The sequence below is a fragment of the Felis catus genome, chromosome B4 (assembly GCF_018350175.1).
Source record: "Felis catus isolate Fca126 chromosome B4, F.catus_Fca126_mat1.0, whole genome shotgun sequence".
NCBI classification, from domain to species: domain Eukaryota; kingdom Metazoa; phylum Chordata; class Mammalia; order Carnivora; family Felidae; genus Felis; species Felis catus.
Window position 1 is genome coordinate 11,569,437 of NC_058374.1, and position 18,165 is coordinate 11,587,601.

The window sequence follows — 18,165 nt, forward strand, 5'->3', positions numbered from 1 at the left end:
GAGGTGTTCCTGTTTTATAGATTAAAATGTGGGGCAGAGAAGCCAAGTGATATGCAAAACAATTTTTATAACTTGAATGGTCAATCAGTATCAAAGAGCTAAAGTTATTGTAAGAAACCATAAGCAATAATAAAGTAAATGTTGGTTTGTTAAAAACTCACGTTGTAAGTTAAGGCAAATGACTGATCATTGATTTGGTGCTGAGCTATTGATACACTTACAGCGCTCTCCTTTTGTTGACCAAGGTTCAGGTAGATTTCCCTTTACCTTAAAATGTTGCTTTGCTATCAATATTAATAACATTTAGACCAACTGTTCAATGGTAGACATTACTTTGTAGGTATTAATATAAGAGTTAAACATTTGGGGAGATATTTCAGATAAAGGTAGAATATCTGATCTGTAGCTATAAAGCAGTTGAGTGTTAACTTTCCATTTTTAGTTTGAAATTACAATAGAATCAAAATTTGGCATAAAGTGGCATGGCTCTGTCCTTGTGGAGAAAGACTGATATTCTCTCTCCTAGTCTGACTATTTTGTGGCCTTTGACCCTATTTTTAGTTTTGTCTTTAGAGAAATCTAGGTAGCCATTGATGATGACCCAACTTATCCAAAACAAAATGCTCTGAATTGAAATAATTACTTTGGTATGTTCTATAATTAATTACATGGTTGATTGCTTTTTAAAACGATCCCTATGATTTCGTTTTTGTAGGATTGTTGAACATGGGGAAGGAGGAGGCCTCTCTTGAGGAAATATTAGCCTATCTCAACCAAATCTACTGTGGGCAAATTTCTATTGAAACCTCCCAACTTGAGAGCCAGGAGGAGAAAGACTGGTTTGCCAAACGGTTTGAGGAACTGAAAAAAGAGACCTTTACCCCAGAAGAGCGAAAACATCTGTCAAAACTAATGCTAGAATCTCAGGTATAAAAGTACCAGCTAACATCAATGGAATAGGATGGCTCTTTTTCTACAAAGATATATCAATATTGAAGAGAGGGAATTAAAGTATTTACTTACCCCTATTTACCTCGTTGCGTCAACACACTAGCTAATAGAACACACACCACTTTGTTCTAAGTAGGAAAAAGTAGAATCCCAAACAACTGAGTCAAAATATATACTTTTTATATAATTGCCTATTCACTCTGTAAAAGGCTGAAAAGCCCTTAAGACCTTACTTCTCTTTTTATGACCTGGAGTGATCAAAAAAAGAACGATGCATGGAAGAGACTCTTGGTGCAGATTAATAGACCTGAGTCTGTCAAGGCTATGATCAGGACTCAGGCGTGTCAAGATGACAAGGAAACTATTCCCAGTAATTTGGATAGTTGGGTCATTTGCGGCCTTGACAAAATAGTACCGTAGAGCCTGGTACTAAAACTCAAGGGCTAGGAGGGGCAGACCCCTAAGGCCCAGCCCCTACTCTAGAGGAACACATTCTAAGAGGATCCCTCTTGGGGTAAGTTATTCCACCACTCGGGTGGTTTTCTCTGCAATCTGACTGCTGCCTGCTGTCCTTTAGGCTTTCCAGCCACATTCTGGATTAGTTACATCTGTCTCTGGGGTGTGTTGTGAAGGGGCACGGCTGCGGTCACTTGAAGCAGTGTGGGGTCTTCCTACAATACACACGAATGTGTCTGATTTTGACCTAAGTAGTTGGCTATCTTCCCGCCACAAATGTGTCTGACATGATGTTCCATAGGAGTTTGACCACTTTTTGGCCACCAAGTTTGCTACAGTGAAGCGGTATGGAGGCGAAGGAGCTGAAAGCATGATGGGCTTTTTCCATGAGTTGCTGAAAATGGCAGCCTACAGTGGGATAACTGATGTTATTATTGGCATGCCCCATAGAGGGAGGCTTAATTTATTGACAGGCCTTCTGCAATTCCCTCCGGAGGTAAGGTACTTTCTATGATGTACAATTGACTGTAACAGGATAGAACCGATGATTCTAGTAATTCCTTCTAGAAGCCTGAGTAAACATCTCAGCCATTGGTCCAGGAGGTAGCTTAATTAATTGATGGAACCTAACACTGCTGATAGATATGGTATTTGGGTTGATTTTCTGTGGTAGTCTTATATGGATTCTTTCTTCTCTCAGGGAAAGTAAAAGTTAGTTTGTTTTCTCAAGGATGATATGAATAGATAATTTCTTTGAAATTATCTCTGTTCTTTGAAGCACGCTTTACTAATTTAATAAAAATTGCTCAAACATTAAGATCTGTGCAATTATTTACAATTTCACCTTCCAAGGAGTCAATTTTACCTTCCATTTATTGCAGAGTTTATACTTAACATATTGTACTAAAACTAATAATACATTAGAATTATTGTCATCCTGGGAGACCACTCACATGAGTGGTTCTGTAGGTAATTGGATCTTGGTGTTCTTTTTTCGCCCAACTCAGCTGCTCTATCAGTCTCTAAACAGACTCGTGAGTCAGGATTGCAGATTTGATGGCCAGGAACATCAGAATGACTTGTAATTTAATAAGATTGTGGCCATTGTGTGTGGATCAACCTCAGCACTGATCTGGGCCAGAAGAGTAAAAGTAATTATATGTGTTAAAGGGACTGTGAAAGTTAATGGAGTGAATGGAGCCCATGGAAGGATGTGTCATCATTACATCATTGGAAAGTATACATGACACCATGTTTGGGGCCCAGCTTTACCGCTACTACTCATACCTCACTTTTTCTGATGCTGAGAGATTGATAATCTGCTTTTAAAAGACGGAGACTTTAGAAAAGGCAGACGATGACAAAATAAAGTGATTGACAGATGTGCTTAAATACATGCAGAAATCCCTAAGCCAAAAATTGCATTCCCAAAAATATCACCAAAAAATGACTCCAAGATGCTGAATTATAAATGAGCGTATTTGTGAGAAACACGTATGTACCCACACTGTGTGAGTATGGGTGTTCCTGTTTGTAAATTGGTCAGTAAGAAGCTTTTGTGTCACTCAAACCATTTGGATAATTGAGAATAACATGTTGTCTTTGGTAACTGTCCTGGCTTGAGACCCAGCTTTGTTACTTAGCGGCCAAGGACCTTTAACAATTTAGTTAATTTCTCTTGTTTGTGAGTTTTTTAAAATGTAAAATCATAAAGGGGCACCTGGGTGGCTCAGTCGGTTGAATGTCCGACTTCAGCTCAGGTCATGGTTTCACGGTCCAGGAGTTTGAGCCCCGCATTGGGCTCTGTGCTGACAGCTCGGAGCCTGGAGCCTGCTTCAGATTCTGTGTCTCCTTTCTCTGCACCTGCCCTGCTCACACTCTGTCTGTCTCTCTCTCAAAAATAAATAAATATTAAATGTAAAATAATAAATATTTAATTTTTTTCTTTTCAAATTTTTGCTTGAATTATTCCATGGGTCATTTTTTTCTGTCTGTAGATGTGCAGCTTTGTTCTCTAAAGCTTCTAGTTGGTTTCTTGGGTGTTCAGAATAATTTCATATTTATCTAGCTATTCCAGGGAGGAGGCAAGCTTGGGGTCACCCTCCTCCTCTGCCATCTTAACTCCTAGCTTGTGCATTTTTTTTTTTTAGCTTGTGCATTTTTAAAATGGGTAGTAACATGTATCTTGTGGTAGACTATGAAAATGAAGTCAGAGAATGTATGCAAAGAAGTCCTTTGAGAATCAGACAGTAGAGGTTTTTTTAGGTGTGATTTGAGCTGATCAGTGCATGTTATCTTGTGTCTAAATGGGATTAAGTTCTATTCTGCCATTTTCCTGTGTACCTTTAACAAGATTCATACAAAATTCTTTTGGAAAATGTATTCTAACAGGTGTATTCAAGAAAAAATTATTTTGCTTATGGCAAGGTAGAGGTGACTTACTATCTAACATTTTACTGCCTAACTTATCGTCTACATGTCTAACTTATCATCTACACATCTGTCATGTTAAGCTCTTCTGAAAGTGTTGTTACTTCAGGGGTGCCTGGGTGGCTCAGTCGGTTAGGCATTTGGCTCTTGATCTCGGCTCAGGTCATGTGTGATCTCACAGTTTGTGAGATCGGGTGAGGAGCCCGCTTGGGATTCTCTCTCTCTCCCTCTCTCTGCCCTTCCCCTGCTCTCTCTCTCTCTCTCTCTCTCTCTCTCTCTCTCTCTCTTTCTCTCTAAATAAATAAATAGGGGCATCTGGGTGGCTCAGTTGGTTGGGTGCCTGACTTCACCTCAGGTCGTGATCTCACGGTTCCTGAGTTCAAACCCCACGTTCGGCTCTCTGCTGTCAATGCAGAGCCTGCTTCTGATCCTCTGTCCCCCTCTCTCTGCCCCTCCTCTGCTTGTGCTCGCTCAAAAATAAGTAAAAAGAATTAAAAAAAATAAAGCAAATCAAAGCAAAAACTGTTGGTACTTCATTTGATTAGGAAGATCTTCAAATAGTTCTGTGCATTTGAGCAGTTAAAAGTTTGTTTAATACATGGTAATAATACACAAGCATGTACAGAAAATGTTTTTTTAATTATTTTTTAATTGTATGATTTAAACTAGCCATCTCTTCCCTGCTGTCCATTGTTATAAAAGACATTTTTTCTTATATGTTTATTCATAATAGCTGATGTTCCGTAAAATGCGAGGCTTAAGTGAATTTCCAGAAGATGTTTCAGCCACCGGTGACGTCCTATCTCACTTGACCTCCTCGGTTGACCTGGACTTCGGCGCGCACCATCCCCTCCATGTGACGATGCTGCCAAACCCCTCGCACCTGGAAGCTGTCAACCCCGTGGCTGTCGGGAAGACTCGGGGAAGGCAGCAGTCTAGACAGGACGGGGACTACTCTCCAGACAGTTCGGCTCAGCCTGGGGACAAAGTCATTTGCTTACAGGTACTTGTAGCTTCAGGAAGTGAGGCCAGAGGGTGGGGAGACCAGGAAGAAGGGAAGCCCAGGTTGGTAGTTCTGAAAGGAGATGGTAGACATCCAAGATGAAATTGAGGTGAACTTTTGGTAAAAGAAGATTCCGGGCTTGTTTTTAAAATTAACAGCAGATATGAGGTCTCATCTCAAGGCAACTGACTTTAGACTGAGATTTCACTGTGTTTATTTCTCTCTTATGAGTTATTTCGGGGGGTATTGACTAGTATCCCTGATGCTTTTCAGAGGACAGATGTCAGAACTTCTCTGAAAATATGGCCCTCTAGGAAACTACATAGTATCCATATATGTAACAAGGCTGTAAGAGTCTGGATTTAGTTTGTTAGCTTGCTTGTTTGTTTTAAAATGAAGGTCTTGGGGCGCCTGGGTGGCGCAGTCGGTTAAGCGTCCGACTTCAGCCAGGTCACGATCTCACGGTCCGTGAGTTCGAGCCCCGTGTCAGGCTCTGGGCTGATGGCTCAGAGCCTGGAGCCTGTTTCCGATTCTGTGTCTCCCTCTCTCTCTGCCCCTCCCCCATTCATGCTCTGTCTCTCTCTGTCCCAAAAATAAACGTTGAAAAAAAAAATTTTAAAAAAATAAAAAATAAAATGAAGGTCTTTGGCATTAAGGCAACCCATACATCTCATTAGTGTGGCTCTTGCTTTAGTTTTTTGTAACCTGACAGCCTAGATGTTCAGACTGTGGATCACATTTTTTTTCCCCTATGAGTATTCATTTAAATATGAACCTTTAACTACCAGGCAGTAATGAAATCTCAGTATCAGTGGCTGAGTCTCTAAACCCTATAGAAATAGGTACATCTGTAAGGCAGGAGAATATTTGACTGCATATACAAATAACAACTTTATCTTATTCATGTTAATTTTTCATGGGCCAGAAACTTGTAGTAAGTAAATTGAGGGTATGCAGCATTGCATTTGACAATGACATAGTTTTTCAAAATGGAAATCTTACATTGTTAGCCATTCTCTTTACCTTTTGCTCGACTTAATTCACGATACTGTAAAATATTTTAGTCATTCACATTAGCAAGTCTTAACATGGACTTCAGAAACAGGAGATGAAAATGACACTTTATTTATTTTTGAGAAAGAGAGAGAGAGAGAGAGTGGGGGAGGAGCACAGAGAGAGGGAGACAGAATTCAAAGCAGGCTCCAGGCTCCAAGCTGTCATCATAGAACCCAACGCGGGGCTCAAACTCACAAACCGCGAGATTATAACCTGAGCCAAAATCAGACACTTAAGTGACTGAGCCATGCTGGCACCCCAACATTTTCTTCAAAGTGATAGGAAACTTCCCTCTTTTGTCTATTTTGTGTTCCCAAATCACTTGCCCTGCTGTGTCTGTACATGTCCTGCTGTGCTGATTTCTTGTGGGAACTCTAAATTTGGAGCCTATAAAATCATGGTGGGTGAGATTCTGGATGCTACTTTTTCTGCCTGACCTCTTCTGTTTATTTTGGTCCCAAACCTGGTGAAAGTAGGTTGTCATCTGTGATCTGTGTGTGTCCAAACCCCCTTGCCATCTTTGGCTATGTAGCTTCCACCTCATCCAGCATTTGTTTGTGTTTATGGACCCTCACTCCCAAAAAGCTATACGCAGCATAGTGGAGTGGTTTCTCTTCTGATTTAAGAAGAAAATAAAATTAACAGATGATACCTGTGTGCCTTAGTGCCGTGAATCCGAAGACCAGGATAAAATGATGCAAGTTATGAGCAGATGTTATGTTACTTTAAAAAAAATTTTTTTTTTTTTGGAGAGAGAGAGAGAGAGAGAGTACGTGTGTGCATGCATGGGTGAGCAGGGGAGGGGCAGAGAGAGGGGGAGAGAGAATCTTAAGCAGGTTCCATGGCCAGCTTGGGACTAGATCCCACAACTGTGAGATCATGACTTGAGCCAGAATCAAGGTGACTGAGCCACCTAGATACCCCTAAAAATTTTTTTCTTTGAGTATAGTTGACACCAGATGTTATGTTCTTATTGATGTCTCTAGTGTAACATTTTTGTAAAGGAGCAGAAGTACACATCTTCCTTGCTTTACTGAAATTCTTTCCTTTTTTCTTTTTTTCTGAGAGAGAGAGAGAGAGAGAGAGAGAGAGCGAGAGCGCATGCACAGGTGAGCAGGGGAGGGGCAGAGGGAGAGAGAGAGAAAAAAAGAGAGAGAGGGAGTCCCAAGCAGGCACCACGCTCAGCTGGGAGCCCAACTCAGGGATCTATCTCAAGACCATGAGATCACATCCTGAGCCAAAATCAAGAGTCGGACACTTAACTGATTGAGCCACCCAGGCACCCCAATGAACTCCTCTTATATCATTACCCCCAAGAAATCCCATGGGCAAGGAGGAGTGCTCAGATACCAGGAGCCCCTGGCCCTTGTGGCTAAGGGTTGGACTTGACAGTGTAGCATGGTATAGAAGAGGCAAAGACTGTGGAACCAAGAAGGTGAGTTCAAATCCTGGCTTTACTGCTTTCTGGCTTGGTGTGCTTGGTTCTGTTATGGTAGTTCTCTGAATCTCATAGAAAAATGGGAGTGTGTTATATTCCTCATCGTGTTCTGAGAATTAAATGAGAACATGGACATAACAACTTCCTTGATCCAGGAGAAAGGCTTGGAGGGGTGGAGACATAAGTAGAAAAAACACAGAAGGCCCAGGGTCTAGTCCAATGTGAAGTATACACTCTTTGTGAGCCTTGGTTTCCTCCTCTGTAAAAAAGGACAGTAGTGACTTCCTTACCTGGCCCCCACCTGGTTGTTGAGGGGATTAATGCTGTGGAGATAATGGAAGGGTGTGTTATTAGTAGGTATAGATAACTCCAAAATGGGAGTCATCCCTATACACCCTAGCCAAACGAAGGCAGGACCTGGAAATTTCACTAAAGCCAAGGAGTGCTTCCTTTCTTAGCCAAAATATTCTACTTACATTTTAAAAAAATGACTATTTTAAGGACATTGTCAGTGTCCTTTTAAAAAATGTACTTCGAGGTATTCTTTCTTCATTTATATTTAGGTCTTTTACTTCTTATTCTTATTAGAGCCCAGTGGTTACCTTCAGTTAGGACATATCATATTATTTTATTTATTATTATTAATTATTTTATTTTAGAGAGAGTGAGAGAGACAGTGCGAGCAGGAGAGAGTGGCAGAAGGAGAGAGAGAGAGAATCTTAAGCATCCTCCACACTCAGTGAGGAACCTGACCCTGGGATCATGAGCAGAGCCAAAATCAAGAGTTGGATGCTAGGGGTGCCTGGGTGGCTCAGTCAGTTAAGCGTCTGATTCTTGGTTTGGGGCTCAGGTCATGATCTCATAGTTTCGTGAGTTTGAGCCCTGCATCAGGCTCCGTGCTAACAGTATGGAGCCTGCTTGGGATTCTCTTTCTCTGCCCCTCCCCGACTCATGCGCGCGCGCACACGCTCTCTCTCTCTCTCTCTCAAAATAAATAAATAAACTTTAAAAAAGTAACAACAAAAAAAAAAAAAAAACAGTTGGACGCTCGAGCGACTGAGCCACCCGGGCCCCCCAGATTACTTATTCTTAAATGTTTGTTTATTTTTTAGAGAGAGAGAGAGAGAGACAGAGTACAAGCAGAGAAGGGGCAGAAGAAGAGGGAGACACAGAATCTGAAGCAGGCTGCAAGCTGTCAGTGCAGAGCCTGATGCAGGGCTTGAACTCCCAAACTGTGAGATCATGACCTGAGCCAAAGTCAGACACTTAACCTATTGAGCCACCCAGGCGCCACTTTTATTCTTTAGTTCAGCATTTTGACTGTTTATGATACTAGACTTTTATTTATTTTTTTATTGCAATATATTTGACAACAGCATTATGTCAATTTAAGGTGTATAACATGTTGATGTCACAGATAATCACCTTGTAGCCTGAAGTCAGTAGAACTCATATCTTCTTCTAAGATCTTCTAAGATCTATAATTCCCTTGTTATTTGCTTTCAACTTCTGTGAAAATGATCTCCCCTTTTATCTACTACTTTCCATCTATCAGGTTTTGTGATGATGTTGTGATCTAACAGACTTCAGATGTGCTGGGAGAATAGCACATTTCAGATGTTGTGTGATAGTATTTTGTTGTTTCCTCAAAGCATCCTTTCAATTACCTGTGATATACTTTCCCCCATGCCTCCTGTCTTTGCTGTCGTATCTCCCTCCCCCCACCTCTTTGTGTTCACGGTGTGGCCAACACAGCCAGTGGGGATTAGGTGATGTGAGCTGCGCACCGTCTCTTTTCAGGGGCAGGATGATTGGGGAAGAGAGAGAGAGTTCAAAGCTATGCACTGTTCCTCATGTCTTGCAAGCTGTTTTCATGAAAACTGTACTGGAGCTGATTTTCCTTCAGTACTGCTGATAGTCCTTCCTTCTGTGGTGCTGCTGTACGTTCTAGAATGTTGATAGGTATATTAGAAGTGATGCATGCGAGTGACAATGTGGGGGTGAAAGAATAGATCAATTGGCGGTGGCCACAAGAGGTAAAGGGGCTTTGAAACCAACTTGAGATCAGCCTAACCATCCTAGAAAGTCCTGTACGGAACCAGCAGATTTTTAGGAGGGCAGGAGAGCAGTGAGAGTGTGGTTGTTTTTACTCCTGTTATTATTTGAAAACAATTTATTCCAAACTGGATACATAAATTTCTCCACCTCTTATGTTCATTTTCTTGTTTTCTCCTCTATGATTCAGGTTCACGGTGATGCTTCTTTCTGTGGTCAGGGGATTGTTCCCGAAACATTTACGCTGTCTAATCTCCCACATTTCAGAATTGGTGGGAGTGTCCATCTGATTGTCAATAACCAGCTGGGTTACACCACTCCTGCAGAAAGAGGAAGGTCTTCCTTATACTGCAGTGATATCGGTATGTGACGTAGGGAGGCATCTCTAGAGAAACATCTAGTTCACTAGGAACAGTAAGCCTCCCTGGTTACCCCGTTTTAAATTTGGGGTCAGATATGGTTAGTAGTCACCAACAGTGGTATCCATATTCCTTTAAAATCTGAGTGTGACCTTTGAATCCGAAGAGGTGAAACAAGAGGGAAACACAAAGGGTGCCGTCTCAAATTGCCCAGATATCCAGTTGAATGCTCTCATGGAAACCAAAGATCAACACAATTAGTACAACACCAGGGTACTCATCTTTAGGAGATTCAGATCCAGGGTGCCCAAGACCTTAGTCAAGAATGATATTGAATTTGGCTAAGGGGTCTTGGTTAGAAATCAGATACAAAGAAGCAAAGTTGACTTGTTCTACCCTGAAAATTAGCAATATTAAGAGAAAGGCAGGGCTTTTTTTTTTTTTTAACCCATCCCCCAATTCAGAGTTACCTGAATTGTTAGATGGTAGGAACTATTGCGTTTTTGCACCCAGCCCCTGGCCCAGATGCCTTTTGGGGCTATCTATGTGAATGTTTTGTGATTAGTTTGACAAAGATACTGGAAGCACATTCTAGGGCTTTTCTTTGAAGAAAATCAATTTTTTTTTAGGATTCGTCCTTTAATGACCCTTTTATCTCAGGAGGAAAGATACAGTAACAATGACAGTAACAAAATAAATAGTAGTTATTACATACCAGGCACTCTTCAGCACTTTATATGCAGTAACTCAGGGAATCTTTACAACATCACCAGGAGGTATAGGAGCTATTATCCCAGTTTTATAGATGAGAAAACTGAGATTCATAACTTTACTAAGGTCACAGAGTGAGTCACAGAGCTAGGACATGACCTCTTTCCTATCAGCTGGACTCCAAAGTGTGGGTTCTTAACAGCCCAGCCAAATCATCTCTGAGTATGTGGGCTGCCTCCCCACGCAGGCAAGAGGACTTGGAGGTGGGCTAATGTCCATTGGGGTTGGCTAGCCAGCTTCATCTGTCTTCTCTGCCTCAGGGAAGCTTGTGGGCTGTGCCATCATCCATGTCAATGGAGACAGCCCAGAAGAAGTGGTTCGGGCCACACAACTGGCTTTTGAATACCAGCGCCAGTTCCGGAAGGATGTGATTGTTGACTTGTTATGCTACAGGCAGTGGGGCCACAATGAGCTGGATGAGCCCTTCTTCACAAATCCAGTCATGTACAAAATCATCAGGTATACTTATAAATCTTTGTTGAAGATCCCCTTACTCCCATAGGGCTTGCATTTTTTAAAATTATTTTTATTAGACACCCTGAAGTAGGGCGACCAACTCCCTGGGTTGCCTGGGACATGAAACTTTCAGGACTGAAACTGGGGTAGTCCTGAGCAAACTGGGATGATCATCCTACGGATCCCAGGAAAGCTCCCCAGAGTCTTCAAACTCCACACGTTTACTCTATGAATAAATGAAGGCAATTTACCAATCTCACTGAGGTAGGAAGACTGGGGCAGAGCCTTTAGCCCGAAGCTACTTAGTTTGTCACTGACAGGATCAGAAATAGATCCTCTGTGATTCACGTGGTGCCTCAGCAAGAGGCAACATGATGGATTTTAAGGAACCTAGAGAGCTCTGCTGTCCAATATGGAGCCACTACCATACATGGCTACTGAACACTTGAAATGTGGCCATTCCTGCTGGAGATGGGTTGTGAGTGTAATGAACACACCAGATTCCAAAAACCTTGAAAAAAAGAATGTAAACTATCTCAATAAGAATTTTTATGGGGCGCCTGGGTGGATCAGTCGGTTAAGCGTCCGACGTCGGCTCAGGTAATGATCTCACGGTCCGTGAGTTCGAGCCCCGCGTCGGGCTCTGTGCTGACAGCTCAGAGCCTGGAGCCTGCTTCAGATTCTGTGCCTCCCTCTCTCTCTGACCCTCTCCCATTCATGCTCTGTCTCTCTCTGTCTCAAAAATAAATAAACATTAAAAAAATTTTTTTTAAATAAAATAAAAAAAAGAATTTTTATGTTGATAAAGTATTAAAGTGACTATATTTGAGGAAACTGAATTAAATATGTCATTAAAATTCATTCCACCTGTTTAATTTTAACCTTTTCTAACATGACCACTAAGAGACTTTTTTTTTTTTAATTTTTTTTTTTCAACGTTTATTTATTTTTGGGACAGAGAGAGACAGCGCATGAACGGGGGAGGGGCAGAGAGAGAGGGAGACACAGAATAGGAAACAGGCTCCAGGCTCTGAGCCATCAGCCCAGAGCCTGACGCGGGGCTCGAACTCCCGGACCGCGAGATCGTGACCTGGCTGAAGTCGGACGCTTAACCGACTGCGCCACCTAGGCGCCCCTAAGAGATTTTTTAATTGCATGTTGGCTGGCTCTGCATTTCTCTTGGACAGCATTGAGACAGAAAGTTAATGAGATGGAGGGGAATGTGTTACTTTGGAATTTCCTTTTTTTGATACTAGAAAGTACAATAGAACCCCCTCCCCCACTTTATTTCCTCATAGATATAAATTAAAGTAGAGAAAGAAATTTGGTGACACTTCATAGGTCTTTCTGGTCAGAGGTAGCACCCTGCTCTTGGAAGAACAAATCTGGGTTCTCTGTTTAGCTTTGAATTTAGCTGCTGAGTGACCAGATGTGGCTCAAGGCCCCATTAAAAAAAAAAAAAAAAAAATCTATCCAGCCCATCTGTCACTTTTGTCATGATTAAATATGATAAAATATGTGAGCAAGATTTGTTGTTTAAAGTATTACTTGAGCATAGATTGGCATTATTATTGTAAAACCGAGATACTGATTATTATAGTTTCCGGATTATTAAAGCCACCTGAAACAGATGTTGGTGACTTTGAGTTCAATACTGTTTGAAATAAAGTGGTAAGACAATGTAGGTCAGTCTTGTAAATAACTTTCCAGAAGGTACCAATTCATAAAAAAACTCTACCAATTATTTCTACCTTGATGTAGATAAAAGCTTATAAAGATGAATCTTATTTTTTTGCTTGCCTGCAAGAAGTTGTTACTCACCATTGCCTTAAAAAAAATAATGCATTGGAGTGAAAGGTACATAACATAAAATAGATCATTTTATTTTTTATTTTATTTATTTTAATTTTTCTAATGTTCATTTATTTTTTGAAAGACAGAGACAGAGCATGAGCAGGGGAGGGGCAGAGAGAGGGAGACACAGAATCCGAAGCAGATTCCAGGCTCCATGCTGTCAGCACAGAGCCTGACACGGGGCTCAAATTCATCGAGCTGGATCATGACCTGAGCTGAAGTCGAACACTTAACCGACTAAGCCACCCAGGAACCCCTAAAATGGATCATTTTGTTTTTATTTTATTTATTTGTTTATTTTACATTTTTTTTTATTTTTGAGAGACAGAGCACAAGTGGGGGAGGGGCAGAGAGTAGGGGAGACACAGAATCTGAAGCAGGTTCCAGGCTCTGAGCTGTCAGCCCAGAGCCTGACGTGGGGCTTGAACTCACGAACCGTGAGATCATGACCTGAGCTGAAGTCGGATGCTTAACCGACTGAGCCACCCAGGTGGCCCATAAAATGGATCATTTTAAAGTGAACAATTCAGAGGCATTTAGTACATTGACAGTGTAGTACAACCACCCCTTCTATCCAGTTCCTGAACATTTCCTGTGTGCCTTTTTATAGTGACGTGGCTCTGTGATACCTTGGACAACTAGTGTATCTGTCACGCTTTGGTTTTTACAAACCCGATTGACTTTTCTCTCCTCTCTCTTGGACAGAGCCCGGAAGAGCATCCCAGACACCTATGCAGAGCACCTTATTGCCAACGGACTCATGACCGAGGAAGAGGTGTCGGATATCAAAACCTCCTACTATGCAAAGTTAAATGACCATTTAACTAACATGGCCCACTATAGCCCCTCGGCCACCAACCTGCAGGCTCACTGGCAGGGCCTGGTCCAGCCGGAGGCTTCCATTACAACCTGGAACACTGGTGTGCCCCTAGACCTCCTGCGATTTATTGGTGGGAAGTCCGTGGAAGTGCCGGAGGGACTCCACATGCACAGTCACCTTCTGAAGATGTACGTTCAGGTAGGGAGCATTATAATTTCCGGTTGTTGTTTGTTTGTCTTGTGCAGCAAAGAAATTGGTGTTGATCTGGTCTTTTCGGTTCAGCTAATGAATTTGACATTTATTGCATGCCACTAGGTTCTAGTGATGTTTTGGTAGTGATGCTCTCTTAAGTCAGATTTGTCTACTTGTGCTCTTTTCTCTCTTCTTTCCTTTGTATACACAAACAGGTTCTGGTACTGATAGTCCATTCAGGTTTTGTCTACTTCTCATTTTCCTCGATTTACTTATTCATACATGTTTAATACATGTACATGCACTACATGCACATTATCAAAAATACAGGACAGAAATACCTGTTTTGATTTCTCTGACTAGTGAGCAGAAAACACTTTCATTTTGGGGGCCAGCTTGAATAAAAATAAGTACACATCAACAAACATACCCCCAAAGGCAACCATTTGCCCTTACACACGTTGATGTTTCTTACATATTGTCTCACGTTAAAGATAGATTGAAACTTTGGTTTGCCTGGGACTCGGGAATTTCCTGGAACGTGGGATTCTGCATGCTCAAAGTGAGGGAGCAAAAGTCAAAGGCCTTCGTCTTTCTTAAACTTGGATAGAGGCACTTTGTCCTCTGAATGATTTTGAGATGCTTACTTCATTTCCAGTTTTTTTATTTATTTTAAATGCTTATTTATTTATTTTGAGAGAGAGAGAGAGAGAAAGAGTGTGAGCAAGCCAGCAGGGGAGCGTCAGAGAGAGAGTGAGAGAGAGAGAATCCAAAGCAGGCTTCTTGCTGTCAGTGCAGGGCCCCACTTGGGACTTGATCTCACAACCGTGAGATCATGACCTGAGCTGAAATCAAGAGTCGGACGCTTAACCGACTGAGCCACCCAGGCACCCCTAGGCTCTTATTATAGGTACAGAGATTCTTAAAATAATCTGTGTACTTACCATCCAGGTGAAGAAATTGAATATTACAAGCACAGTTCTCTGCGTGCCCTCCCTGGTGCCGTCTCCTCTCCATTGTGCACAGGCTTAACCACTAACCTGAGTGCCTGCTAGTTTTGCCTGTTTGAAAACCTATAATTGCTATCTTACTCTCATCTTTCCCTTCTGCACTTTCTGTTTTAATATAACATTATAATTTTGATCCATACTGTTGTTGCATTACATTTTGTGAACTCAGTGTGGAAAAGGGTATAGACTGTTAAAAGTGTCTTTTTTTCCCCTCTGCTTCTGTTTTTTGCAGTCCAGACTGGAGAAAGTGATGGATGGAACAAAATTAGACTGGGCTACGGCAGAAGCTCTTGCCTTGGGCTCATTACTTGCTCAGGGTAAGACATTTCTGTTTAGTTGCACAGCTGGTAGGGATTGCTTTATATGACACTTGATGTATGTGACCCCTGCAGTTCTGAGTAAAACTATCTCCAATTGTTTTCGGTAACTAGAGAGGTTCTAAAATGTGTTAGCTTTTCTTCTTTGACAATATTATTTAATCTTCAGGATAAGTCGTGTTGGTGACCTTCATCAAAGAATAGACTATAGAACATTTCTTGCTAGGAAACAAAGGGTCCTGTGCCGGATGAATTGGAAAGATATTTTCCTCCAAACATTGTAGGGCAAGCAATGACTCTCCATTCTTGTGTGATCTTGCCTTACACAGACTTTTGAATATAGGGCAGATATATTTTATTTTTTTATAATTTTTTTTAATGTTTATTATTTTTGAGAGAGAGAGAGACAGTGTGAGCAGGGGAGGGGCAGAGAGAGAAAGGGAGACACAGAATCCAAAGCAGGCTTCAGGATCCCAGCTTTCAGCACAGAGCCCCACTTGGGGCTTGAATCTATGAACTGTGAGGTCATGACCCAAGCCGAAGTTGGACACTTAACTGACTGAGCCACCCAGGTGCCCAGAACAGGTATATTTTAATGTGGTTAATCTATTGGTAAGGGAAATTCTCAGGATGAACTGATGTGTAAGAATTCAGCATCACCATGTGTTGTTAATACTTAGGTTATTCACGGGAATCTGTGTTTTTTTTGTTTGTTTGTTTTTTACTCCTTGCTTGCTTAAGGTTTTAATGTCCGTCTGAGTGGGCAAGATGTCGGCCGTGGAACTTTTAGTCAGAGGCACGCCATGGTTGTTTGCCAGAACACCGATGACACCTATATCCCTCTGAACCATATGGACCCAAATCAGAAAGGGTTTCTAGAGGTAGGATGTCTTAGTGTCTATTGTAAAACCCAGGTGCTGATAATTATAGTTACAGGATTCTTAAAGTAGCTAGAAACAGATGTCAGCAACTTTGGGTTCAATCGTTTTAAAAAAAAATTTAGGGGCACCTGGGTGGCTCGGTTGGTTGGGTGTCTGACTTCAGCTCAGATCATTATCTCGCAGTTCAGGAGTTCGAGCCCACATCAGGCTCTGTGCTGACAGCTCAGAGCCTGGAGCCTGCTTCAGATTCTGTGACTCCCATTCTCTCTCTGCCCCTCCCCTGCTCGCTCTCTCTCTCTCTCTCTCTCTCTCTCTCAGAAATAAATAAAAACATTAAAAAATTTTAAAAAATTCCAGTATAGTTAACATGGTGTTTTATTAGTTTCAGGTGTACAATATAGGGATTCAGCACTTTCATACATCACCCAGTGCTCATCTAGTGTATCTTTTTTATTATTAAATATAATTTATTGTCAAATTGGTGTCCATACAATACCCAGTGATCATCCCAACAGGTGCCCTCCTCGATGCCCATCACCCACTTTCCTCTCTCCCCTACCCCCATCAACCCTCAGTTCTCAATTTTTAAGAGTCTCTTATGGTTTGCCTCCTTCCCTCTCTGTAACTTTTGTTTCCCCCTTCCCCTCCCCCATGGTCTTGTGTTAAGTTTCTCAGGATCCACATATGAATGAAAACATATGGTATCGGTCTTTCTCTGCCTGACTTATTTCACTTAGCATAATACCCTCCCTGTTCCATCACATTGTTACAAATGGCCAGATTTCATTCTTTCTCATTGCCAAGTAGTATTCCGTTGTATATATAAACCACATCTTCTTTATCCATTCATCAGTTGATGGACATTTAGGCTCTTTCCATAATTTGGTTATTGTTGAAAGTGCTGCTAGAAACTTTGGGGTACAAGTGCCCCTATGCATCAGCACTCCTGGATCCCTTGGGTAAATTCCTAGCAGTGCTATTCCAGACCAGCTGTACCAGTTTGCATTCCCACCAACAGTGCAAGAGGGTTCCTGTTTCTCCACGTCCTTGCCAGCGTCTATAGTCTCCTGATTTGTTCATTTTGGCCACTCTGACTGACGTGAGGTGGTATCTGAGTGTGGTTTTGATTTGTATTTCCCTGATGAGGAGTGACGTTGAGCATCTTTTCATGTGCCTGTTGGCCATCCGGATGTCTTCTTTAGAGAAGTGTCTATTCATGTGTTCTGCCCATTTCTTCACTGGATTATTTGTTTTTCGGGTGTGGAGTTTGATGAGCTCTTTATAGATTTTGGATGGTAGCCCTTTGTCCGATATGTCATTTGCAAATATCTTTTCCCATTCCGTTGGTTGCCTTTTAGTTTTGTTGATTATTTCCTTTGCTGTGCAGAAGCATTTTATCTTAATGAGGCCCCAGTAGTTCATTTTTCCTTTTAATTCCTTTGCCTTTGGAGATGTGTCGAGTAAGAAAATGCTGCAGCTGAGGTCAGAGAGGTTTTTTTCCTGCTTTCTCCTCTAGGGTTTTGATGGTTTCCTGTCTCACGTTCAGGTCCTTCATCCATTTTGAGTTTGTTTTTGTGAATGGTGTAAGAAAGTGGTCTAGTTTCAATCTTCTGCATGTTGCTGTCCAGTTCTCCCAGCACCATTTGTTAAAGAGACTGTCTTTTTTCCATTGGATATTCTTTTGCAAATCAATTAATATGATACATGACATTAATAAAAGAAAAAATAAGAACCGTATGATTCTGTCTATAGATGAAGAAAAAGCATTTGACAAAATACAGCATCCTTTCTTAATAAAAACCCTTGAGAAAGTCGGGATAGAAGGAAAATACTTAAATATCATAAAAGCCGTTTATGAAAAGCCGACAGCTAATATCATCCTCAATGGGGAAAAACTGAGAGCTTTCCCCCTGAGATCAGGAACACGACAGGGATGCCCACTCTCACCGCTGTTGTTTAACATGGTGTTGGAAGTGCTAGCATCAGCGATCAGACAACAAAAGGAATCAAAGGCATCAAAATTGGCAAAGATGAAGTCAAACTTTCACTGTTTGCAGACGACGTGATACTCTACATGCAAAACCTGACAGACTCCACCAAAAGTCTGTTAGAACTG

General features: G+C 41.6%; 1 protein-coding gene across 3 annotated transcripts in view; it reads left to right on the plus strand.

The window, feature by feature from the left end:
* DHTKD1 (dehydrogenase E1 and transketolase domain containing 1) overlaps positions 1-18,165 on the plus strand; it is a 51,743-nt gene that overhangs the window by 18,572 nt on the left and 15,006 nt on the right. For 2 of the 3 annotated variants that reach the window (XM_011283559.4, XM_019833927.3), the window contains 8 exons: positions 716-927; positions 1,709-1,903; positions 4,571-4,840; positions 9,580-9,751; positions 10,780-10,978; positions 13,535-13,847; positions 15,084-15,168; positions 15,910-16,049. In XM_011283559.4, coding sequence (XP_011281861.1) covers positions 716-927; positions 1,709-1,903; positions 4,571-4,840; positions 9,580-9,751; positions 10,780-10,978; positions 13,535-13,847; positions 15,084-15,168; positions 15,910-16,049 — 1,586 coding nt within the window. The remainder of the gene's footprint in view (positions 1-715; positions 928-1,708; positions 1,904-4,570; positions 4,841-9,579; positions 9,752-10,779; positions 10,979-13,534; positions 13,848-15,083; positions 15,169-15,909; positions 16,050-18,165) is intronic. The other variant, XM_011283560.4, reaches the window with a different exon arrangement.